Source organism: Amia ocellicauda, chromosome 12 (genome assembly GCF_036373705.1).
Source record: "Amia ocellicauda isolate fAmiCal2 chromosome 12, fAmiCal2.hap1, whole genome shotgun sequence".
NCBI classification, from domain to species: domain Eukaryota; kingdom Metazoa; phylum Chordata; class Actinopteri; order Amiiformes; family Amiidae; genus Amia; species Amia ocellicauda.
The window spans coordinates 10,028,091-10,055,190 of record NC_089861.1 but is presented as its reverse complement, the minus strand read 5'-3'; the positions used below and the strand labels follow the sequence as shown (position 1 = coordinate 10,055,190).

The following is a 27,100-nucleotide window of genomic DNA, read 5'->3' as shown; positions in this document are numbered from 1 at the left end:
CATTCGGTTTGTTGTGTGAGAGATCTTGGGCGTCAGCGCACAGGATCTGCGGACGTTGGCATCACATAATACCCATGCAGTTCTGCAGGAGTGTCACTCTCTTCAAGTCCGGCTCCATCAGTCACACTGCACTGCGTTTTCCCCAAAAAAGCCACATATCAGATGAATGTGTTGGTTTTGCTGAGGTTGGAAATTGATATTGCTTAACTGTCTCCTTTTGAACGCCTGGCCAATGCCATCCATGTGTTCATTTGGACAAGTAGCTTTGACTGTCGATTTCAGGGTCAATGTTTACCAGTAAACACATCTGCTAACACATTACCTAAACTTGAGTATCACTTCGACTTATGATAACGATGAGAAAATGGGAGAAGATAACCGGCACACAGTCGGAGTTGGGTCCATCTTCGGCATCTTGGACAACTGCGCTCAGTTTTAGGGGAATAGAAACATCTGTAGATCTTGTGTTACAGATGCATTAGATTTGGTCATCGAGGCTTTTGAGTCTCTATTATGTATATTATTAAATGTATTGTGTACCAAAGTGTAAATATCATATAGCAGAAAATATGTACCAAAATGTATTATAATTATTATAAAATATAAATCATATAACAAAGTTTATGCAACAAATTGCTATATATATGATGTATCCACTTTGGTATATGATTTATATTTCCTGCTGTATCAACCTAGATCATGATGAAAAAGGGTTCCTACATGGTCCCTTGTGTTTATAACGGATCTCCCGGTTCTTAAAACGAACTCTTAATGGAAATAAACTCACAAAGAGCCCAAAGGTTCTAAATGGAACGCCGAAGAACCTTCCATTTCTAGAAATTCCTCTTGCGTTGTACACGCCGCGGTGTGATTTCATTGGCCAGAAAACATATTTGAAGTTGTCGTTATCATTACATAGTCCCGTTTCAAACTGATTACTCGACTACTACGTCATTGTAATATACTAATGCCATAAATGGTTGCTGACACTAAAAACAGCTCAACAACTAAAACAAACAAACAAAAAAATACTTGCAAAATACACAGTAGGAATGAATTACACTCGTTAGTGTTAGTTTAGAGTTAGTTTGTTCGAGGACAACACAGTTTTGTGTTAAAATCCACCCAAGAACAACACAATAGTGTGTCTTTTTAGCACATGGGTTAATGACGAATAAGGATTTTAAAATGGTTAAAAAAAAGAAGAAGTTTAAAATACAAATCAAAGCTCTTTCTACCTTCATAAGAATATTATGTATATATTTCCAAAAGTTTTATTCCTGAAAATAATCATTTTTACTTTTATTATAAACCACATTATTTCTAGTATCAAAAATGTCATAACGGATAACTGATAGATTTGCAAATTATTGGACTTCAGTGTTTTGTCGGCATCGAGTGGGTTATAAGTATTCATACACGGTAAATTCACCAGTGTTGAATTCACTCCAAGTGTTCATTTTAACTCTAAAAAGTGTTTATATAATCCACACTCCCCAGAGTAAAATTAACACTTTCAACAGAGTTGGCATTTTTTCTCTGCCTCAGAGATGAAAGTTCTGCTCTCAGTGTTCTGAGTGTTTGTAATGTATTTAATTTAACACTGCACTGCTCTCACCAGTGTTACCACAACATGTGCTTCTATACACTGTGGATGTGCATGTGCATAACTGATACTGTGTATTAAAATCTAGCAGTCCTGAGAGAGAGAGAGAGAGAGCGCTCTGCCCCGGGCCAGACTGAGCGACCACCGGGACCACCGGGACCCCCGGGACCCCCAGAGACACGCCTGTGCGGACAGTGTGGGTCCGGGGAGGCAGAGACCGACTCACTACACATCCACACGGGCGGAGTCGCCTCTTCCCAGACCCGCCACCCGGCCCGCGGCGCAGCCCTGCCTCCTCACCGACACAGCACACGGACCGTGTCAAATGTACGTCCTATGTAAATAACCCGATATTTCAGTTTATGTTTGTAAAGTTTATTTTATTGTATGTTATTGTATTTAATTTCAATGAACCCAATTGCTTTGGCATGTAAACATCTCACGCCAATAAAGCTTGTTTTGAGTTTGAATTTGAGAGAGTTTATATTTACAATTTAATAAATAAATAAATATCCGGACCCAGTCAAACACGCAAACTGGTCAGGCATATTTACAATAATTAACATGTATACCATTACTGAGAAACAATAAAACCATAGAACAACACTTATTCAGGAAACTACCCCAATGCATTGCGGGTATGGTAAGTTTGGCTTTACCCCAGTACAGTGTATACTCGACACAGGTCACAGTATTAACACTCGAACTGGGATTTCAACACTACAGATTCAGCCCAAGGAACAAATACATCTCACAATTTATCTCACAGTTGACACTGGTGCATTTTTTAAATTAGTCACCCAAAACATAACGCTGAATAGTGAAAAATGCTGGGAAATGTCTAAAAATGATATGATTATTGTTGTATCCTTAACTCAAGGACACTGACTTTTTCACACTGACTGTATTTTTACAAGAATAATCTGTGTTGTCCTGCCTGACTGAATGACTGAATGACTGTGACATTTCATATGGGATGATCTCTAAAGAGTCTCAGCAACAAAGATGCACTTCTTCATTCTGTATTTAACCAGAGTATCAGTCTTTCTTAAGTGAGCTGTCACTCTGATGCAATACAATTCCACTCAAGGCATAGGCTATTTGATAAAACAGTAGCAGTAAAACGTTTTTCATTTTCAGCACATTAACTGTTTTAGGTTATACAGGAAACGTAAACATTTGCCATTTCAAAAAGAAAGTAAACCATAACAGCAATGTTGTAACTCATTTATGACACCATGTTGCCATCTGTTTGTTATTTAATGACATCCAAGCAGCCTAAATTTGCATTAAAACTACAAAAATAATAATATAAATATGTTAGTGTTGTTAATACAACATGACAATGTAAAATTGATGCCTATCACCAGTCTGTGTTGTGTAAGCCACCTGTTAGAGCCAAAAACAGAAAAGCTGCCCTTCAATTACACTCTAATGTGTTAAATGTGACACATTCTTTGGTTGTTCAAGAGCAACACACTTTTGTGTTAACATTGACCAAATTAATAGTTGTGTGAAAGACACATTAGTGTGTTTTGTTTGATGAATTTGAACATGAACTGTGTTGTCCTTGAACAAACACAGGATGTGTTAAATGTAACACATTCGTTGTGACAGTGGTGTTTTCTGTTGCCGGAATCGGGGGCTGCTATAGTGTCCTCGGGGCGGCTGGGTGGGGGCACATCAAACATTACTTCCAGATATCGACATCCAAAAGAGCAAACAATGTATATTTGACATATTTCCGGTTTTTTGGCATTTGTAACATGAACGGCGGAGTTGTCCCGGTGGAGTAGCTGCGGTGTAAAGGCTGCAATGCAGTGTGCAAACCGTGCGCAGTGTGTCCATTCAATGTAAGCGCATACAAATACAGCGACAAAGGGGACGCAAACGGTCAAAGGTGGCCATTGCTTTGCCATCGGACGAACAGGACCATCTCGCTGTTGCCCTCGACGTCTCGCAACACAAATTGCTCTTTTATTCTGTATTCATGTACTTGTAAGTTACAATTATCCTTAAAAACGACGCTACAGCCGGACCTGAGACGCAGGCTGGACAGACACACAGGACACAAACTACACATAAAACGACACACAGTCCCACTATGTTTAATAGCGCCTGGTCCCTCCATCCGCGGCACCAGCCCGTCCAGCGCCATCCCAGAATCCGCGGCATCTGATGATTCATAAAAAGGACACCTCTCAAAGTGTGGGAGTTCATCTTTATTTTGGTCAATTATATATATATATATATATATATATATATATATATATATATATATATATACTGGTCTTTGCTGTGTATATCACGGTGCAGAATCTGGGTCAGGGGTCCAAACCCGAAACTGAAGAGGAAGCAACAACAAGAGAGACACATTAGCTGGCTCTCGGTGCAATAAGAGAGGGCTTTTGACACAGGCGTTTGGAGAAATTATGCATTTTTGAAACGTTTATGCACTCATTTATATTTCCGTTTACAAACAACACAAAACACACCGCAGCCTAACGACCATTGGGGTTTCTCTGAGTGAAAGCTGGGAACACGTCTTGAATCCTGTGGCAGAGAGGACCTGATACATAAGAGAAACAGAAGATAGAAAGAAAAGAAAGGAAGGACACAGAACGTACCGATACGTACAAACAAACAAGAAAAGAATACAATTGTTATAAAATTCTCAAATAACAGTAATGTGCTGTATGTTTTATTTTTAGATGATCTGACCAGCGTGTAATTGACTGCTTAGTTTAGAGCTGCTTATACAGAAGAAACCCTTCAAATGTACGTGTAACTATGTATTTTTCCAGATAAAACTGGGAAATGATTGACACAAATCCCCGTCAAACTACAGCAGCGTCTTTCTAAAGTAAGTGGACCTTGTTTTGGGCTGATGCAGGTTTTCTCGTTTTGTAATTTCTTGTTTTTATTTATATATGTGTAGTTTATATACAATTTCCATTATGATGAACACAGACTATACTGCCCTTAATCACTCTAATGGTTTGAATACTTTGTCCTAAGACTGGATGCAACTTTAAAATAACACAAATAACTCACACTTCTCTTACCAGACAATCTGCCCCCGAAAACACCTGCTTTTCCGACGAGGGGACCAAATGGATATGCAGGCGCTTTGGAGGGTGTATTCGTTATTATTGCATGTGCATTCAAAGCGTATATCTAATATTATGTACGATATATTGTCTGAAAAAGCTTGAAAACGTCTGTCCAGATTAAACTAGGTTAATCATAAAACCACCCCTCAATGTAAAAAGTATGCAGTAATATATATATATATATATATATATATATATATATATATTTTTTTTTTTCAGGAAACAAATACAATGTAAAAAAATATAGTATTAAAAATACTGCCCCATAGTAGTCAACTGTCGAAAACAGTAAAATAGTAAAATAGTTCGCTCACCTTATGTAGCCCGTGTGTCATTTTCCGATTTACAGCGACAGCAGTTGGTTATTCTTTGTTCTTGTCATTTGGCTGCTCATGGTCGTTTCCCAAAAATGTTACTATAGACGCATGTATTAATTGTATTTAAAGTTGTAACTAAATATAGGGAACATTTAAGCCCCGCTTCCTCTGCAGCAGCTCGTACACCCAGGCTAATGTTTTGGGTATAAAATGCATGCTTCTGATTGGCTACGGGCTGTGAGTGTCGTGATTGTCTTATAATGATGTTTCCATAGGCCGCCCGGGATGGAGTATCTTCCAGTTCTGCACATGCATTTCCTACTGCGCCTGGTTCGTGTGTTAAGACGTTAATTATGTGTATATTCAAAATATAATAATAAATGGTTTATTATTGCAGATGTTAGGCAGTAGAGGCCCCCTTTACACTCCTATAGAATCGCTGTGGTGTGTGTGTGTGGGGGGGGGGGGGGGCATCAGCACAATTTGAGATTGTATTTTGTGTTTTTATCCTGTTTAACTGGTTTTCATGAGATGAAAGCATATATATCCTATGTCTACCAAAATCAGCAATATGTGATCATACCACAAACATGTTAAAACTAGCTGTTATGACCCGGATCAAATGCAGTTTATGACGCCATCCGCTAATCACTAATAAACAATTAGGCCACTTAATGGCGGGACATCGGGAACAATCCTCCATTAAACAAAAATAAAGTCCAGTACCGGAAGTCTAGTTTGAAAACCTGTAGTGGGGGGGCTGCTGCTGTTATATGTATGTCTGGTATGGCTAGTCTAACACTAGTACATAGAGGTGTGTGAACCAAGGGGCAGTGAAATTAAACCCACAGCACTGTGGACCTTCAGTACTTGTCTAGCGCCCCCAAAAAGACCCTAAACCATGCAAGATATGAATGAATGAATCAATCAATACATAAAACACGCGTTAGAAATCATATATTTAATTTGATATTGTTAAAAATGGCAACGTTCCCACACATCATGAAACCACCAAAAGGAAAAAAAAAAATCTGAAATAGAGAGAGGGATAAACAATATACATGTCAAACAAGAAGTATTACCATTCCACAATAAAATACAATTTCTGTATTTCTAAAGCAGTCTCTTGGTTTGCAAACTGACCATTCTGTCAAATGTATTCCCTTTATATTGTATTACTGTATACAGGACGGGTTTAATCAACCACGTTAAACTTTCATTCCCCACAAAGTTCTCCAGGAAAATATAATTGAACATCTTCGTTAGAATAAACTATAGGTTAACTGCTTCTAAAATAGTTGGAAGTAAAAGTAGGGACTTAATGACAATATAAACGACAGTGTATGTTAAAATAAAAATCACACAAAAACTTCCAAGGTGAACAGTTGTCTACATAACACAAGATATAAGTAACACCTAACTGCATATTCATAAAAGCGTATCACATGAAGCATATCGATATGAAGCACATATATAACATTTGAAGCGTTATATATATATATATATATATATATATATATATATATATATATATATATATATATAACAAAAACAAATGAATACTAAACTATAATAACGTATTCTAAATAACCAGCTTAGATTTCCCTCCTTTTCCCCAGTTCCGCTCTTAGAGTGAAACTTTACCTCTGCTATAACATAAAAAGCTGGTTTGATCTAGGCCTCAATTTCTTTATTGTAGCTTTTATTCTATTAACAATTATAAAAACTTCCCCCAAAACAAAACTTCTCCCAAGTCATTAGCAACTGCACAAGGGAAAACATACTAAATGATAATCCTTTGTTTATTTAGCCACAAGGTTCACATACTTAATATGTACAGAAATATTATAAAAATGAGAATTGATAGTCTTGTCTACAGATGTGCGCCATTTGTTGTTCAAAGTGGAACATTTTTGTGAATTAAAATCGACGTATAAAAAAAGGGCGTTTTCACAATTGTTTGTGAATCTATCACACATCTGATCACATATGTTAGTCGACAGGTCTTTTTTTCTTTTCTCAACTCCCAGGAACTATAAATATGCAGTATTTGCTCAACTACTAGGATAATCCGTGAAGACAGCAGAAAATAGCATGAAATCATATACTGATACAGAGCAGCATGCATAACACACGTACACTGACAGAAACTGCAGTTCTATTAACACAATTGCACCATGAATATCAGTGGGAAAGCACTATGTTTTAAGGTTAGTATTTCCCTGAACACGACACTGCATCCAGTCTGCGTGCATGCGGCATTCAACGCAACCTGCAGCACATGAACGGCGCAGCCAGCAGTGTTTTCAAAGATAAGCACAGGCCTGTGTCTAATGCAATGCATAGTCTGCTGTTCAAGAAAATAAATCAATATAAACGAGAAAATCAGACCCCCCCCCCCACACACACACACAGCCCTCACCTTAAGGAGGCCCAAGGTGGTGCCAGCTCTGCTCTGCTCGCCCCACACCCCCATCATTAGGGGTCCCTCCGCCCGCGATCCCGCGCTCCCAGACCCGCACCTGCAGTCGCGGCGGCCCCTCTGCCAGCTTGCGTGCGTCGCCCCGCACAGCCCGGCCGCCTCGGTTTGCCAATCAGCGGGCAGCAGCCACGGCCGGATCTGACGTGTCTGCTGACAGTCAATTTAAAAATGCCCCCTGCTACTTGTTTTCTGGAGTCATTAGTCTTGGTGCGGGTCTTTTGCCGGGTTTCTTGTTGGGCGAAAACCATTTTGCGATGTGGGACAGTCCGAGCCCAGTCTCCCTCCCTGGCGCTCCGTAGGGGCCCGCTTGTGGCAGCCCATGTCTATTTATTGTATTTATTTATTTATGTATTTATTTATTTATTTCCCCGCACTGTGTTGGGTGTTAAAGCAGCACACTTAATCCCAGCCCAGGCGGGACTGGACTGGACGTGCGGCTGTCCTCGGAGACTGGGGGGGTGGGGGGGAAGGGGTCGTGGGGTTGGTCTTCATCTGAAGAAGAAGAAGAAGAAGAAGAAGAAGAAGAAGAGGAGGAGGAGGGAGATCTCAGGAGCTGAGGTGCCAGGGGGGCGATATCACAGAGACTGCGCTGAAGCCCATGTTTGATCAAGCCACGGGCATGGGCGATGGGGTCGCCGAGGAGCGAACCCGCCTCTCTGGATCCACCGCGATGTGCCCCGACCGAGCCAGGGACGAGAAGGGCCGCCCCGAGGTGGAGAGCCGCTCGCCGGGGCAGGGAGGCACAGACACCCCGGGGACCTCCGCCTCCACGCCGACCTCCTCCAGCGAGGACGGGCACGACAAACTTTCCGCCGTGGACCCCGACTACTGCAGGCGGATCCTGGTGAGGGGTGAGTGCAGCAAAACCAGATACTGCAGAAAAGCGTCACACGGGTCGGGATACTTAGAAACCAGCTGCATTTGATGTATTATCAGTTTATAGTAAAGTGTAATTAACTTACTGTTTTACACTTTTGCTATTTTAACACTGTGCACTTCGAGTACCCAAAACTGTACACTCTTCTGTACCACAATTCATAAAACTGTCGTCTTCCTGTTTTATTGAAACTTTTTGAACTTATTAGCGCTAATCCAAGCAATACAGTAGTTTCCATTAAAATAAGTAATTAATGGAAATGAACGCGTTATTATTATTATTATTATTATTATTATTATTATTATTACTATTATGTATCAATCACGTGGTTTGCAGCTTCAGCACTGGGGTGTGTAGTAAACCTACATCTTCAAAAATAAATTCAATAAACTCAAGGGACTGAAACTGGAACCCCCTTACTAGCAAAACAGCTGATCTATTTAAGACTCAATTTGGAGCCAGCCAAAACAAGTATTTGGTAAGTCAAATTACAATTAAAACAATGTAAATAAATAACACAACAATACAGTGTCAATTCTGTATGGGCAACTTGTGTATCTCCCTTGTCCCCAAAGATGGACAGAATAAAATGTAGAGCACGTTTCAATTTGGTCGCATAAATAAATCGTCATTAATAGTATTTGTTAAAAAAAACAAAAGCAAAAAACTCGGGGCGGAAGATACACAAGCCACCCACGAATTTCAAACCACAGACCTGTCATAGTATTTCCCCAATTCATATTTTCTATTTTTGCCAAGTGGGTAGTACCATTCAATTCAGGTCTTGTTTTGTAAAATAATATATCGAAGGAAACAGAAATCACTATATCTTTACTGAATTCAAGTCTAAATAGTTGATATTGTTTTACAATCTGGGTGAATTACAGGCGAAACAATGCTTATTTACACCATATCACAAAAAGAAGTGTAAATTAACATACGCACACATACACAATCACTTAGACTTCGTTAAAACGAATGAAACAGTACATCTGATATATTTAACATCTTTAACAAAAGGTCGAAGATGAAGTGTGTGTAAGATTGCAAATGCAGCTACGAAAGGTCACTCCACAGTAATAGATCATTTCATAGGAGTGTTTTACTGGCAAACATGATATTATATTTGCTCCCCAAAGCATATTGGTGTGTTCAAACAGTAACCTATATTATTATCGTGATGAGAATAATAATCACCTCCACTAACCTACTGGTACGTCTATAAAAGCAACAGACATTATTATACACTGCCATCGTGTATGCCAGTGTAATTTTGAATCAGTTTTTATTATTAATCCTTCATCTTTATGTTTCGGTTAAACATAGATACAGTATAGTTTTATTATTATTATTATTATTATTATTATTATTATTATTATTATTATTATTTTAAGGATTTCAGACAAGTAGGCTACAATATAAAATTTGTAGTGAAGTAAGGGAACATTTGAATACACTGTAAATATTAATCCATGTATCAATACAATCCCACTATCGTTGAATTGAACATGATTTACTTACTTCATTGCCTATGCAACATTGCCATGTGTTCATTGACTATTCTATCCACGCAATGACGTGCCTTTATTTAATACATGTTTCACATCTCGCATTTTACTTGTGTGTTCTTCAGATATTTAAATAATGACATTATTAGTTATTCCTGGTTCAGAGCTCCATTTGGCGCATTCACATAGGTGTCTCGACAGTAGGCTATGATTATTGTCCGTATTATAAAAGTGTGTGAGGAACCCTGTCTTACCTGATATATTGTTGTTGTTGTGTATGCGTTTCTGTGTCGGCATGTTTCTGTGTTTGTGCACCTGTATATTATTTTTGACCATGGGCTTATCTAAACAAGCCCTTTCGGAGTCTATAGGGGGATTTCCACTTGCATATACATGGCGTTAAATAATTGATGCATGTCTTGTCTATGTGTGGCGTATGTAGCTTAGTTATATATCCGTGCATGGTGGTTCGAAGTGTGTGCATGCAATGAAGCATTTTGATGTATTTATTGAAATGCAATGCCAACGAAAGAATTGCACACAGCCGGGTGTTTAGGAGAGATAGTGAGACAAGAGGCTGGGCTGTCCCGGTGTCGGGAAAACTGGGGGTCACGGAGAGGTCAGCAAGTCTGGCTGCGGCCCGGTTCATATGGAAGCAGCCGTTGAACGGACGAGGTGTCGCTCATTGCTATACAATGACTTTACAGTGCACGCAGCTGCCCTGTGAATACGTTTGCACAGACGCACTTTCTGTCAGTCATGTTTGCAATGGACGGAGGAAGGACTGTGCTCTTATGCGGCTGTTTTCTCGTCGCGACTCGGCCTAGCGATTCAAAACTTCCACCCACCGCCAACTGTGCATCACAGTCCGGTAAAGCATCGCGGTTATTTGTATTACCAGAGCCCCTTCCCAATGCTTATACGCATGGCAGTGTAATGTGCGACCCTCTGGAAGGCTAATATACTCCACCATATACATCGAAACCTATACAGCAAAGGAAAATGGCACACAGAGAACTCTAATACTGGGCGAAAGAAAGATGTTATAATAATACACATAATATCATAAATACTACTAGTACTAAAATAATACTAATTATTATAAATAGGCCTACTACAAATTAGTCGAATGTTCCTTTTGTGTAAAGTTATATCTTTGATGTAGACATCAATTTACTGTGTAAAGAAATTACTAAAACCATGAAGGGCTAATGTAAATCTAAAAACGAAATGGTTGCTTCACAGAAGAAATGACCATTTACTGGAAAAGGGTCTGTTATAAATTACAACGTTCAATAACTTACCATTTCAAAATGAACATTACTGTGGTAAAGCATAACATCATTTTAGATGCGTTCGATATGTAAATTAATGTACTAAAAAATGTCACTTAAATATAGTATGGGCTGAATTGGAGTCATTAAAATAATAATAATAATAATAATAATAATAATAATAATAATAATAATAATAATAATAATAGCAGGATCCAGGCTGCTTCAGCACAGTGGAAACAGTGAGCCGGCACCTAGTCTGTGTGATGCATAGCAGCCTGTACTTAACTGGCATTTAGCTCGATCCCCTGTATTTTTTTCTGTATTTGTAATTTTATGTTTAAGGGCAGTCCCCGCTTGTTGATAAATGGCTGGTGGATGGTTATGGTTTAATTCCTGTGCACATTTCCATGCACAATGTTCCAATGTATTTCAACAAGGTTTCACATTTTAATGTGCTGTCATTTATGTATTTTAATTTTCTTATTCATTCTCGTATCGTATAACAAACATTAATAGACTATACAATAATAACAACAATAGCAATAATAATACTGCTCCAAAAATAACAAGTTTGGGACGAACAATGCCGAGATTATGATATTCATGGCCTTGATTGTTGACTTCCTATTGAAGTTAGAAAGCATAGCTTAATATCTTTATTATTTGCGAGCCTTTTTTTCTCGCTACTTCCACTTGAACGCCGGGAGAGGGATTGCTCTAGATTACATATATTCATAGGCGGATTTGCCATCGTGCAATTCTGGCAAATGATCGAAGGCCGGACCCTCCTGTAGTGTGTTGGGCCGCTAGACTGTGTGGATTTCCGGACCGCAGCTCGCCGGCATCCCCTCCGCCCGTCCCCGGACCATACCAGCACTATATATATATATATATATATATATATATATGAATAGACGAGTGTGTGTGTGTGTGTGTGTGTGTGTGTGTGTGTGTGTGTGTATATATATATATATATATATATATATATATATATATATATATATATATATATACACACACACACACACACACAATCTCGTAAAATATATTACAAAATCTCGTCTATTCATTTCAATATCTAAAATAACGTTTGACTTTCTAGAGGAATCAAAAATGATTGCAGTTTCCATTCTGTATGGCCTTTGATAATAATCAAAAGCAGCCGAGTTAACTGTAACCTGTGCATTGAATGAATGTTATTATTGGGATCATGGTGACATAAATAAATTAATTCTGGAGAAAACAACTGCAGTATATATACTACTGCTACAAATACTAATAGTTTAGTTTAATCTTTCTAGAACTTTCTCAAGTTAATGCATACGCCACTAAATCATACAAGTGAATTTAACTGAATTTTAATTAAATTAAAGTAGGTTTGCACTCAATATGTTTCTCTGCAAACAACAACAAAAAAGCTTAAATGTATTACGGCACTATGTTAAGTCTGCCTTGTGATGATTTATAATGCGAAAACGAGCATTATTTAAAGTGGATTGATTAACTTTGGATTGTTTACTTTATTTAAAAAATATATTTAAAAAATAACTCTTAGAAGACTAGTCTATCTGATTTTATACTTCCATTCGTGAAATCTTAAATTACTTTTACCACGAAACACTGGACTAATAGGTCGAAATAAGAGGCATCCTCGGTAGTGATCAACAATTGCATGCATTAATCCCAAACTCGTCATATGACCAGTTTGGGACTAATGCATACAATTGTTGATCACTACCGAGGATGCCTCTTATTTTAGTAAGACTATATCCAGATGCCCCCCAAATAATACATGACTTAAGAACACTAACGACCACAACAAGAAAGAAACAGAAACACACACATCAACCGCGTAGTGCAATATCTAGCCTGTACGATTGTTCGTTTGTTTGCATGCTTGTTTCTTGATGGTTTGCTTGGCCTGCACGGCCTGTAGATGCCACCTGAAGTGCATGCCCGGCGCAGGTGTCGTGCAGCAGCCCCCGATCTCCCCCGGTTGACCCCGTGTTTTCTCCTCCGCAGACGCCAAGGGCACCATCCGCGAGATCGTGCTGCCCCGCGGGCTGGACCTGGACCGGCCCAAGCGCACGCGCACGTCGTTCACGGCCGAGCAGCTGTACCGGCTCGAGCTCGAGTTCCAGCGCGGGCAGTACGTGGTGGGGCGCGAGCGCACGGAGCTGGCGCGGCAGCTGCACCTGTCCGAGACGCAGGTAGGAGGGGGGGGGTGCATGTTTATATGTGAACCATAATGATAATTATCACGCACATTGCAGCCTGTGTTTTCTGTGCTTTGTGTTACAAAAAGATACATTGTGTTGCGATTTGGTCCATTAGAACGCGGAATGCGACATTCTAAGAGTGTACATTTGCAAAACATTCGAATGGTTCCTTAAGCCTCATGCCCAAACCGAATGAGTACGTGAAGTGCAAAACAAGATCCATATTTTCTGCTCCAACACGGTGTATTTATCTCTGTTGGTTTTATTTCACTTGTTATGTGTTCTAAACGTGTTGTGGGCGTTCTTTAAAAAAAACAACTCGAGGCTGGTGAATGTTCAAATCAGGTGTTGTGTATATACAGTCATTAATGAATACACATGTATAATAATGTACTGTTATTGTGCCCTCGACGCAATGACACAGAATGGTCGGTGAAATGGAAGCATGGTCAGTGATCATAATAATAATCTTCGTCATGTCCGTTGCATCTGTTTCGGTTCTAGGCTGTGATTATATTGAACAATTTGTTGCAAATGTACAGTTACAGTTGTTGGTCTGCAGTCAGCATACAAAGTGTCCCCCCCCATGCCCTTGCAGCGGAATATAATGGGAAGCTAAAAGTAAGCAACTTAAAAAATATATCCCGCAAACTCTAAATCTATTTTGTTTAGTTTATTTACCCATCATTTACATTGCATATATTTAAATAAGAAAGAATAAGCCTAATCTTATCAAAACAGAACTTTCTTTGAACGAGTGGGTGAGTTTATTTTTAGGCAGGGCTTATAAACTAGAATAATATTTTGTAAGGGACCTGAGTGGCCGAGACCCGTTCCCGAGTCTGTGTTTTCTATTCCCAAACGAAATGACTGTATCTTATCCCATCTCAGGGTGTAGCAGTTTGGTTTATGGCACAGTCTACTATTGGTAAAAAAACGACAACAACAAAAACAATCCTCAACAATTATGAATTATTTAGGTTAGGTAGGCTGTATTAATTATTAATATTGATATTTATTCTATAGCCACAGCCTACCTAGATCAGCATTTGTATTATAAAGTGCAGCTAGGATGCGTTCAATAAACCGAACATTTGGAAATGATCCTAGAGATTTATTTCTGCTAAAGATGACACTGAAAACTACTGTTCACGTACTGTCTGTGTAGCGGTTAGTGTAGTCGTTTGCTAAAATATGTATCAGCCCCCCAGTTCCACCCCAGTAAACACATTATTGAAAAATCTAATTTTACCACATATGAACGAATTACTGTATGTATTTGTCTTATGTATTAAGATAATTCAATGTATACCATCCCCTGCACATCTAGTCTCGTATTTCTGAGCTATTAATCTTAAAGTCTCTCATTTTATTTTGAAAGGTACATGTACAGCACAAAGTGTAGAATCCCGAAAACCCCGTAAGGTATCAAAAGGTTTAAAGCAAAACATTGCAATCAATTTTGTCGAATTACAATTACAAATAAAGCATTATCTGCATTCGTAATTAAACATTTCACACGAATAAAGGATGTAAGGAAAATTGTTTTGCTGCCCAAATACCCAAATGTGCGCCAGGTTCAAACTGTCGTCGTGGCTAAAAAAAATACGAAGAAGAAAATAAATGAATGCAATTTATAATCGATATTTTGTAAGTATGATGCTCCAGTGTACAACAATGAGAAGCAGACTGACCCACAGATCACTCTCAAAACATTTTGAGATTGTATCATGTATCCTCCCTCATTAAGATTAGTATAACCCTGTTTAGGATTAGCATAACAGTGCAGAAAACAAGGTAAACACAATCCATGATGCTGTGTATGACTCGACACATAGAAATACAACTGCAGCTGTAATACGGGCATCATCCAAAAGCTGTTCCTAAGTGATCAAATGCTTTTGAATAGCGATACGTGACTAATAGTTCCTTAGATGAATTAAGATCATTTTAAAATGTGGTTAAATGACCTGAATCAGTATTTACATGTTTGTTGTTTCTAATGTGGTCAGAAATTGATCCACCCACCGTAAAGTCAACCGCGGGGGGCTGCATTGTGTTCATACGCAATTTACTATGGCGTAAGGCGAGTAAGACGTTTGGAGTAAGATTTTCCATTTAACATCGACACGTTTCCTAGTTGTATTACTTGTGTATTTCGAAGGAAAACTTGTTTGGTGTATAAATAGTACAGATAGACCTTCCAGTAGTTTGTGATTTTGAACATTTGGAAAACTGGGTATCGATGCAAGCGGCGCATTAAAGACAAAGAGACACGCAGGCAGAGTAGCTACTCGGACATTGCGCAGTGTTTACTACGCGGCTTCGCTTGGGAAACAAATATTGCAAGAACTGTTTAAAGAGGGAGGATCTCAAACATCGTTGTACATTTCTTGATCTTTTGTGGGTCAGCTATATAGCGCCATTGCACGGTATGTTTTAAAAGCGCACGTCCGCTTTTTAGCCAGTGTTTCTTGGGATCGGCTGGACCGACATGTTTATTTGTTCATCGGTTTCCACACTGGAGCTGAACTGCGGCTGCGCCGAATGAGTATCTCATTCTGGAAACGAAAGTTGTGGTAATTGCTCATTAAGTACATTCCGTTGGGTGTAGATTTTGCTGTTTGCGAGTGGGTCGCAATTTGCATTCAATCAATTAATTAGCTCGCTTCAGGTGATGTTTTCTTCATCTGCACAGACCAACAAAGTGCATGAATGCTTTAAACTGCTGTCTGTGAACTAACTGCAATCGAGTCTGCCATCGTTATTTTTGGGAATATTAATAGAAATATACATTACAATATATTTTACAGAATAATCAGATAGTCTTTTTAGCTGTGAGCAATTAGCCTTCTTTATATATTTTTTTGTTTGTTTTTGAGAAACACAAAATCAATATCCAAACTAACAAAAACGTAATTTACAATAAATACTTAAGGCCGGATTAAATCAAAACTTTGACCCACCCGCTAATGGAAAACTACAGAACTGTACTCAGTTGCGGCTTCATTTGTATTAAGATCCCACTTTCTTCTAATCATAAATGTAACCGCTATGATGTAGTTTGTAGTTTGCTATTAACATGTGGGTCAAAGTTTTGATTTAATCCGGCCTTTAGTCACTGAAATTAAAGTGGGAAAAGTAACTGAGTGATCAGGTGAGCTAGTTTCTGTTTACCTGTGGGAAAAGGAACAACTTCCCCACCCCCCAATAAAATAAAATATTATTATCATTATATTTCCTTTTGATTCATAGTCCTATACCTCTTAGCTGTCTGTCAGATTTCCTAAAAAAATAAAAATAATACTATGATTACAATTTATATGGTCCAGCTAATAGCTAATCTCTGAAGGCACTCCAGTGAGGAAAATAGGATTCAAACTTTATATGATGACTTCCAAGCTTCCAAGCCCTCCACTGTGTGTATTTCTCCTGAATGTCCAACATGATGCAGAAACTTGACAATTCTATCCTAATAAATTGCATTACAGGCCTGTACTGGGGGCAGGAAGTCAGTAGGTTTGCATTTATCATCACTCATAACCCTAATGAGAGGACAGTGGAAGGGGCTAATTTCCCTACGTTACTCCATTGGAATTTAACGCTGGATTTGATTTGGTTTCTGTGCCTTAATGAGTCACAGCCAGATCTACTGTACTGTAAATGAAATGCATTGTTTATGCCGATTGATTTGAGATGTCCCTGACCACTTTACTAATATGACTGAGAATAACAATAAATAATAATGAACAAAATGGAAAAGGAGCCTTTGGTTTTACTATTATGTAACTAATCTGAAAATGATATGCATGCTGTTTGTGTACATACAGTGTCCATTTTGAGTTAACATAGTTTGCATTTCTTTACCCTGAGGGAGCTGAGGTCAAAGCACTTCAGACACCAAGACTATACAAATAGGGATTTATCGAAGAAATCAAACGCTCATATTCAGCACAGACTAGGCATTTATCTGTCATACAAGGAACAGTTGTCATATGCTACCAAGTCTATTGATTAATTTTCATAACATTGAATACTAAGCAGCAAGTTCTTGTCATTAAGTTGGTTGGCTAGCGAGTATGAGTTTCAGGGATTGATTTTAGTCACTTCCCTCACTGTTGTATACACTTTACAGCAAGTAATGCAGGGACCTTGAATGGAAACTGGGTGACAAAGAATGCCTGGCATGATGCAGTTTAAATTCTCATACTTGTGTCTCTGAGTAAACAATTGTAAGTCTTTTTATTTCCATTTTATTTTTGTCCTGATTATGCTCATCTTAATTATCCAGTACATACCTAGAACCAGAACCACACGTCCACACGAACCAGAACAAGAGTCTCCCAAATTTGATCCTGTTTGGTTTTCATGGCCAACACTTTCAGCCATACCCGTAAAACATTCCCCATCGTGACAGATTATTGCCTGTTCTAATGAAGAAGATAATGCAAAGAAATGGGTACTTGTTACATAAATGCTTTAGAGTACTTATCTAAGAGATAACTAAAGCAAATTAAATGTTTCCAGGTTTATTTTATACCAATATGCATTTGTGTTTCATCTTTTAAAAAGGGGTGGTAAACTTAACATGAAGTTAATTGTCTGAAGTGTTCTGCGAGCCAATATACAGATGTGCTGTAGTATGAATTTGTGTGTTTGATGGTCTTGATGTTACCATTTGACAGATAAAGGTTAAAGATACAAGCCCTCCTGTTTTAACATTTGATAACAAATATACAGTACTGTGCAAAAATGTTAGGCAGGAGTGAAAAAATGCTGTACAGTAAGAATGCTTTCAAAAATAGACATGTTCATAGATTATATTTATAAATTAACTAAATGCAAATCTACATCAAATCCATATTTGGTGTGACCACCCTTTGCCTTCATGACAGCATCAATTCTTCTAGGTACACTTGCACAAAGTCAGGGATTTTGTAGGCATATAGTCAGGTGTATAATTAAACAATTATACCAAACAGGTGCTAATGATCATCAATTCAATATGTAGGTTGAAACACAATCATTAACTGAAACAGAAACCGCTGTGTAGGAGGAATAAAACTGGGTGAGGAACAGCCAAACTCAGATAACAAGGTGAGGTTGCTGAAGACAGTTTACTGTCAAAAGTCATACACCATGGCAAGACCAAGCACAGCAACAAGACACAAGGTAGTTATACTGCATCGGCAAGGTCTCTCCCAGGCAGACAGGGGTTTCCAGATGTGCTTTCCAAGCTCTTTTGAAGAAGCACAAAGAAACGGGCAACGTTGAGGACCGTAGATGCAGTGGTCGGCCAAGGAAACTCACTGCAGCAGATGAAAGACACATCATACTTGCATCCCTTCACAATCGGAAGATGTCCAGCAGTGCCATCAGCTCAGAAATGGCAGAAAACAGTGGGACCCTGGTACACCCATCTACTGGTGAAGTCTGGTCAGAAGTGGTCTTCATGGAAGACTTGGGGCCAAAAAGCCATACCTCTGACGTGGCAACAAGGCCAAGGGCAGATACAGGCAGATACTTATCCATCATGCAATTCCATCAGGGAGGTATCTGATTGACCCCATATTTATTCAGCAGCATGACAATGACCCTGAACATACATTGAAAGTCATTAAGAAATATCTTCAGTGTTCACTCACTTTGCATTTAGTTAATTGATAAATATAATCTATTAGCATGTCTATTTTTGAAAGCATTCTTACTTTACAGCATTTTTTCACACCTGCCTAAAACTTCTGTACAGTACTGTATATTTTTAACCAACTATTAAACATTTTAGAGTTTTAAGTTTTCAAGATTATACCAATCAGCCAAAGCAGAATATTCGGTTCAAATTTTAAAACCTCTATTGGTTGTTGCTCATCTAAATAACATCATTAAATGTTTTTTCTTTTAAGACAGAATATCAATATGGGGCAATGCTCTCCTACGGGAAATTTGAAATAAGAAATGCATCCTTGTAATGCATATAATATTTTATATATAATACATGTAATGGTGTTCCCTGTTTTTCTTCATTCTATTTCTTGGTTTAAATCTTACATAGAGCAGAAAGCAAATATGGTCCTAACATGGATGCATAATCTGTGACCAGAATACCTTGATAGGCAAAAATATTAACATTGGTTATTGGGGTAGGTCTGTTTTTTAAATATTTTTTATAATGATGGCACCACTTTTCAATTGTACAGCTGTCACAATAAAACACAAAAAGAGACAACCAGGCCTTGACCACATACAAATTTGAACCTACCCACAAATTACAACTTATAGCAAAAAGTGTTTTAATGTTTTGTCAGAAGCCACTTTCCGCTACTTGTTAATAACAAAGCGATATGGGCTACATGTTTGTAATTTGCGATTTGTGGGTAGGTTTCAATTTGGATTTGGTCCAGGCCTAAGTGCTCAAGTGACAGCTCTGTGTACAGAAGGTCAAATTTGACTCAAGATTTAAGCCTCGTTTCTGCAAATGGCTGAGCAACTATAAACTGACAAGCACCATGTGAATTAAATCCTCCACGAAGCATTCAGGGGGGAAAAGCCATTAGTTATCAAAGGCAGGATTTGGAGAACAGGTGTCATTTTATCGTATTTTATTGAATGTTCATCATATCATGACAGCTTATATAAAATCAACAAGTCCTCAGATGTTCTCTGAATATCATGAAGGGGCATCATGTGAGCACAGGACAGGGGCTGGACAGCTTTCCTTAGCAGAAATCCCATCGGTGAGAGATGTTTTAACTGTACCTCTGTGCTACCTGACGGAAAAGCAGTTGTGTGAAATAGTGACATGCTCTTTAACGTGTGTGTATTTATGAGGATGAAAGAAGATTCCCTGTCAGAAACCTGCATTATGTCAGCAAATTATTCTGTTTACAAGCAAGTCAAAGGACAGCATGGGTGTCAGGTCCAGAATCCTCATTGATTCAGCCTTGCAGTCAAATGACAGAAGTAGAAAGTGTACTGAGACTCATAGAAGGATTGTGTTCAAGTAAGAGGAACAAGACTGAGACCGATTTTCTCCTTTCCTTGACCCCTACTGTGCCTAGTAGTCATGGTTTGGTATGCTTGCAAGAAACTCTGCATTGAACTGGGAGCACACCAGAGATAAAATCAGTTTGCAATAGTTACATCACCATCATGTGGGGCTTTTAATGTATTCAAGTGAGCAAAACCTGGGGTGTAATCTGTAGATGCTGATTGATATATGTATATTCTGTTTGGTGTCTTTGTTTTTATTGTTTTTTTTCCACCTCCAATGATCTCCCACTGGTCTTGTCTTTTGTTTCAGCTTCTATGTAAGCTCTGAGTGTGCATGCATGTGTACTTTGATCGCTTTCCCTGCTTTGAAAAAACATGTTTTGCTTGAAATGAAATGCATCAAATGAACAAGGTATCTATAGTATTGTTCTGTACATTTCAAAATGAACTAATCCATTCATATTTGTCTTCAATGCTCCTATCTCGGACTAAATTCTGCAAAACAATGATACAATAGGGAGTAATGGTTGATGTAGACTGACTGTCATACTACAGAATAAGTTAAAATAATGAAAAACAAAAAACCTCTTAGAAACAATAATCCTGAAAAAGGCTGGAATGATTTTACACCTCTTGAACAAGATTATTTAGTTTTTTCTTTCATGTTTAGAACCTGTTGAACACTTACTTTATTGCTGTATTTTTAAAGAGCACAAACACACTGAAAACAAAGGTTTTTATAGTCCTTCTTCCTTTTGTAAATGCATTTAATCTTTTCAGATCACCATTATATGCACAGCCACTGAAATTGTGTCAAGTCAACCTGAAATCTTTTCTGGAGCTCAGTTCTATTCAAGTGCAAAAAACGAAGAAAAGCATGGGCAGGTAATTGCAACCAGTGGGTTTGACACAGGAATTTGGATTTGCAAGGGTCTGTCTTGTATTGTACATTGCCCATTGTGCAGCATTTTAAGCAAATTGAATTATTATTATTATTATTTTTTTTTTCTTGACAGACACCCTTATCCAGGGTCGACTTACAACATAAGTGCAAACAAAGTGCAAAAATACAGAGAAGTACAAGGCAATCATTACAAATTCAATTTGGCTAAAACAGCAATTCAAAATACATTTTACAAATTCCAATTTACAATTTACACAGGCAAGTACAGTAAGTGAGGTCCTACATCCTGGACGGTGAAAGCTAAGTGCTGTCAAGATGTAGGGTCACAGTCAAGCGCTACGGGAAAGGGAGCAAGGAGGAAAACAATCAAGAACGCGAGAAGCATAATAAGAACTGTGAAGTGCTATCTAGCAGGGATAGAGGACTAATATTACAAGTACTGTCGGAAAAGATGCGTCTTGAGTAATTATAATGGTATCACGATGTAGCCTTGAGTTTGTTTTATATTCTGTATGAAAGCCATCGTGAAAGAAGCAAACCACAAATGCCTGGCCACATAAAACTTACCCTGACCTACCTTAGATAGAGCAGAAAACAAATATGTTCCTAACATGGATGCATAATCTGTGACCAGAATACCTTGATAGGCAAAAATATTTGAACATTTATCTTTTTTCCCCATGCTTCTTACAGGTTCCTAGTTTACAGAGGGATGAATATTATAAATAGCCCTTGATAATTCTTCGTGTGGATCTCCCAGAAGGTTAGCCACCCTAATAGTGTTTGAGTGGATCTGTATGAATGACAGCTGAGCAACAGCCTAAACCTAGGTATCAGTAAGATGACATGTGGGTGTTCCTTTTGCTTTGATATACTTTGCAAAGAAGATTAATTTATTTTGTCTGCCACATTAGTGAAGACGGCCATCACAGTACATTTACCGTAATGTGTGATTGAAGTAAATGAATCTATGAATGTACTCTGCTCTTCATTTCAAGTTGATAGAGTAAGAATTAATGGGAAATAATTCCTCCCACTGAATTACTTGAATGTCCAGGCAGCAACATTGGTTATTGGGGTAGGTCTGTTTTTTAGATATTTTTTATAATGATGGCACCACTTTTCAATTGCACAGCTGTCACAATAAAACACAAAAAAGAGACGATCAGGCCTTGAGGACATACAAATTTGAACCTACCCACAAATCACAAATTACAACCTTATAGCAAGAAGCATATTAATGTTTTGTCAGAAGCCAATTTCTGCTACTCATTAATAACAAAGCGATATGGGCTACATGTTTGTAATTTGCGATTTGTGGGTAGGTTTCAATTTGGATTTGGTCCAGGCCTAAGTGCTCAAGTGACAGCTCTGTGTACAGAAGGTCAAATTTGACTCAAGATTTAAGCCTCGTTTCTGCAAATGGCTGATCAACTATTGTATTGTACATTGCCCATTGTGCAGCATTTTATGCAAATTGAATTATAATGGTATTAAGATGCCTTGAGTTCGTTTTATATTCTGTATGAAAGCCATCGTGTAAGAAGCAAACCACAAATACCTGGCCACATAAAACTTACCTTGACCTACATTACATTGAAGGCATAGACCTTGGATTGACCTGTGCCTCTTCATAACCTAAGCCGAATATGCAATGTTTCATGTTCCATACACAGAACAACAACAGTTACAACAACAGAACAAAAAAATAACTTCCTCTTTACACTATTTTTTCTTCTGTGTTCTTCAACTCACTTAACATAATGTATACCATGATAGCCATTCATCTTCAAAACCACTTATCCTGGTGAAGGTCACAGGGAAGCCAGAGCCAATCCCAGCAGGCATAGGGCACAAAGCAAGAACACACCAGTCCATTGCTGGGCACAGAAATCAGCCTAACCCACATATCTTTGAAGTGGGAAGAGACACAGACAGGCCCCCCCAAGCCAGGACTTGAACCCAAGACCCCAGAGCTGTGAGGCAGCAGTGCTAACCACCACACCACCATGTTATTTGATAGCTTTGTCCTTTTAATCCAGCAATTATACATTTACTGACTCCAAATTAGAACTCAAATCTGTCAATGCTTGTATTTACCAACAAACTGGAGATCTCCCTCTTGATAACACTAAGGACCTCATGCATAAAATTTCCATTCATTTGAAGATTTTTAATGTGAGATAATAGACTGGCAATTAAAAATATTAGCATTTTTAAAAATCAAATGTGTTTGAACAAACACTCTCTTCCCTGCTGCTCCAGTCACACACTGCATTGCACAGACCGCTCAGGTTGTGTGTGGAATTCCTAAGGAATATGTCACCATTGTTTTAAAGCTTTGCACAATTAATTGTCAGCAAATACATGATCACTTACACAAGTAGTACAAGTAAAATGTAAGCTTTTTAAATGTATTATTAAATGAAAACTTGGGAGAGAGGATAGCAACCTATATAGCCCACAACTTCATGTTTACCCGATTGTAAATGGTTTCAGAGGCAACTCGGTTTCATTCTTATTATCTTTGTAAGACTTGGGGGTGTATTCACGTATGGTGCTGGACATTGCTGTTTAGCGAGATGCAATTCACAACAACAACAAACTACTGTTGAGAAAACTGAAGAGAAAAAAATGAAAATGAGTGACTCACTGATAATGACTCACTGTCACACATCTCATTGAAGGTCAGTCACTACTGTGCATTGATATTCCCACAACTGAGGAAAGTGGTGACCACACTGCTTAACTGACATGGAGTGACTGCAGACATGAAGGACTTCCAGTACGCAGACGACCATTCAGGGAGACTGAGCGTTTTAATTAAATAATTATGTATGGTAGCCAGGTGGAGTATGACATTTACCGTAACTGCCACCATCCTTGCTGGATGTTGACAAGTATTGAGATAGTAATTTATGTAAAGAACATATATACAGTATTATACAGAATTTAATTAGCCATTCCTATTAGATTGCCTATCAACAATCACATGACATGAGCCATCAGGTTAGTCAGAACTGATGGAATCTGAATGTGGCAATGTGACTTTGGTAGAATACAGAGGGAAATCTGCAAGGCTGTTGCTGATCAATGTCAAAAGAGAAGATCTGTTAGGCTGAATTGCAGACAATAGGGTGCATGTATAACAGAACATGGGCTGGTATCCAGGAGAACATTTTCTATATAGCATGGAGCGCCATGGGAGGGATGGGAATCACTTTGCATATAAAGTCATGCTTGGGCTGCAGTAGGCAATGAGATGCTTCATCCTGTTTTGACTGATAGCCAGTCATGCTAAACTGTAGTCACCAGTTATTATGTTTAGTGCTGGACACCCACAGTGAGATCTGAAAGGTACTCCAGGACTGACCGATCCAATGGTCATCTGTCCCAAGAGGGCAGTGTTCTTATGGAAGATGTTGCCCTAATCTCCTTTTCAGAAATCTCAGCACACGCATGTATTGGCTGAAGAACAATCCCTTCAAAAACAGAGGGACATTCCTGAAGATCAATTCCTTTTTTAAAGCTTAGACTACATAGACCTGTTACAAGTTTTACGTAAGGACTGTGTTACTGTAACATTACACTATAATGTTCATAAACATACACTTTGAATATGTGCAACACAACAAAATATACTGAGATTGAGAGATATTAAACAGTTTTCAAAGATTTAAAAAAATCTAAATTACAATAACACCTTTGCATTTTGCCAATGCAAGGGCTAAGGCCATTTGCAAAGGGAAATTGGCCTCTATAAAGGTGTCTCACAGCCCAATGAAGATGTGTGCCCAATACCACATGAGAGCAGTCGGTTTACCGTAAAACAAATTAAAAGACACAAACTCTAGTCTCCATGATCAGTGGGGAAATGTATATACAGTGGCTCTCCCAAGTATTCACCCCCTATGAGATCAGAATGGATTTAATCAGGAGTTTTGCCACTGATCAACACAGAAAATGTCCATAATGTAAAAGTGAAAAATATAATCTGCAAATTGTTCTAAATTAATTGCAAATACAAAACAGAAAATACTTGAGTGCATAAGTAATCACCTCCTTCAGTCAATATTTGGTAGAGGCACCTTTGGCAGCAATTACACTCTGTGGATAAGTCTCTACCAGCTTTGCACAGCAATTTCTGCCCATTGCTGAAGCTCTGTCAAGTTGGATGGGGACCTTTGGTGAACAGCAATTTTCAACTTTTTCCAAATATTCTCAATTGGATTGAGGTCCAGGCTTTGAGTGGGCCACTCCAGGACATTGACCTTTTCGTTTTTAAGCCACTCCAATGTGGCTTTGGCTGTATGTTTGGGTTCATTGTCCTGCTGGAAGATCAATCTTCTCCCAAGTCCCAGGTCTCTTGCAAACATCGCAGGTTTTCTTCCAGGATGTCTCTGTACTTTGCTGCATCCATTTTGCCTCTGTCTTTACAAGGTTTCCAGGCTCTGATGCAGAGAAGCATCCCCATAGCATGATGTCGCCACCTCCATGCTTCACGGTACAGATGGTGTTCTCAGGATGATGTGCAGTGTTAGGCTTGCGCCAAACGTAGCGCTTAGTGTTGAAGCCAAAAAGCTCTATTTTGGTCTCTTCAGACCATAGAATCTTCCGCCACTTGGTCTCAGAGTCTCCCACATGACTTCTGGAAAACTCTAGCCGAGATTTGATGTGAGTTTTTTTCAACAATGGCTTTCGTTTTGCCACTCTTCCATAAAGGCCACTTTTGTGAAGCACCCGGGCTGTTGTTGCAGTCTGCACAGTGTGTCCTGGCTCAGCTGTGGAAGACTGTAACTCCTTTAGAGTTGTCATAGGCCTCTTAGTAGCCTCCCTGACTAGTGCCCTTCTCCGGGGGATATTCAATGCCTTGGAAATGTTCTATATCTATATATATATATATATATGTTCTATATATGTTATATCCTACCCCTCATTGGTGCTTTTGAAAAACCTTATTCCGGATTTGCTTTGAATGTTCCTTCATCTTCATGATGTAGTTTTTGTTTGGAATTGTACTAACCAATTGTGGGACCTCCCAGAGACAGGTGTATTTACCCTGAAATCATGTGACACACCTTAATTTCACAGTGGTGGACTCCATTAAACTAATTACGTGACTTCTAAAGACAGTTGGTTGCACCACATCACAATCAGGTGTGTCATAGCAAAGGGGGTGATTACTTATGCATTCACTTATTTTCTGTTTTTTATTTGTAATTAATTTAGAATAATTTGGAGATTTATATTTTTTACTTTTACATTATGGACATTTTCTGTGTTGATCAGTGGCAAAACCTAAACCTAAATCCATTCTGATTTCATTAAATGTGGAAAAATCCAACTAAATTATATGTAACCTGTTGCAGCAGTCTGGTCATGTTCGGCTGGGTGATCCCAAATCTGTTTACTGGGCTCCTTGAAAAGACCCTATTGCATAAATTTCAATTTTATGTATACATTGATATAATCTGGTAATGCATGGCTTCTGGACCCATACTGATGTCCAATCTATTGTTAAACATCATTGGATTTCCTCCTCTGAATAATCTAATAATTGTTATGTTCCCTGTATTTTCTCGCTGCTCTTATGCGTCTGTTACTTTGCTGTTGTTCACTGTTTTGATGTCTTTCAGGCTGCAGAGGGTGAACATTATGCTAATTCACTGTGGCAATGTTCCCAGTAATACCAAGAACAGTGGCAGCATTTCTCACATAAACTATAAAACATTTGTGCTATTCCCAGGTGCCAGTTCCTATGGTGAACTCTAGTTTTTTGCCTTTAGGGGAGATAAGACCTGTTAATA

General features: G+C 38.6%; 1 protein-coding gene across 1 annotated transcript in view; it reads left to right on the top strand.

The window, feature by feature from the left end:
• Positions 1–8,027: 8,027 nt before the first annotated feature.
• The window catches only part of vax2 (ventral anterior homeobox 2), a 41,476-nt gene continuing 22,403 nt past the window's right edge, over positions 8,028–27,100 (top strand). Inside the window, exons 1-2 of the mRNA XM_066718302.1 lie at positions 8,028–8,369; positions 13,203–13,390. Of these exons, the coding sequence (XP_066574399.1) occupies positions 8,117–8,369; positions 13,203–13,390 (441 nt within the window). The 5' untranslated portion in view covers positions 8,028–8,116. The remainder of the gene's footprint in view (positions 8,370–13,202; positions 13,391–27,100) is intronic.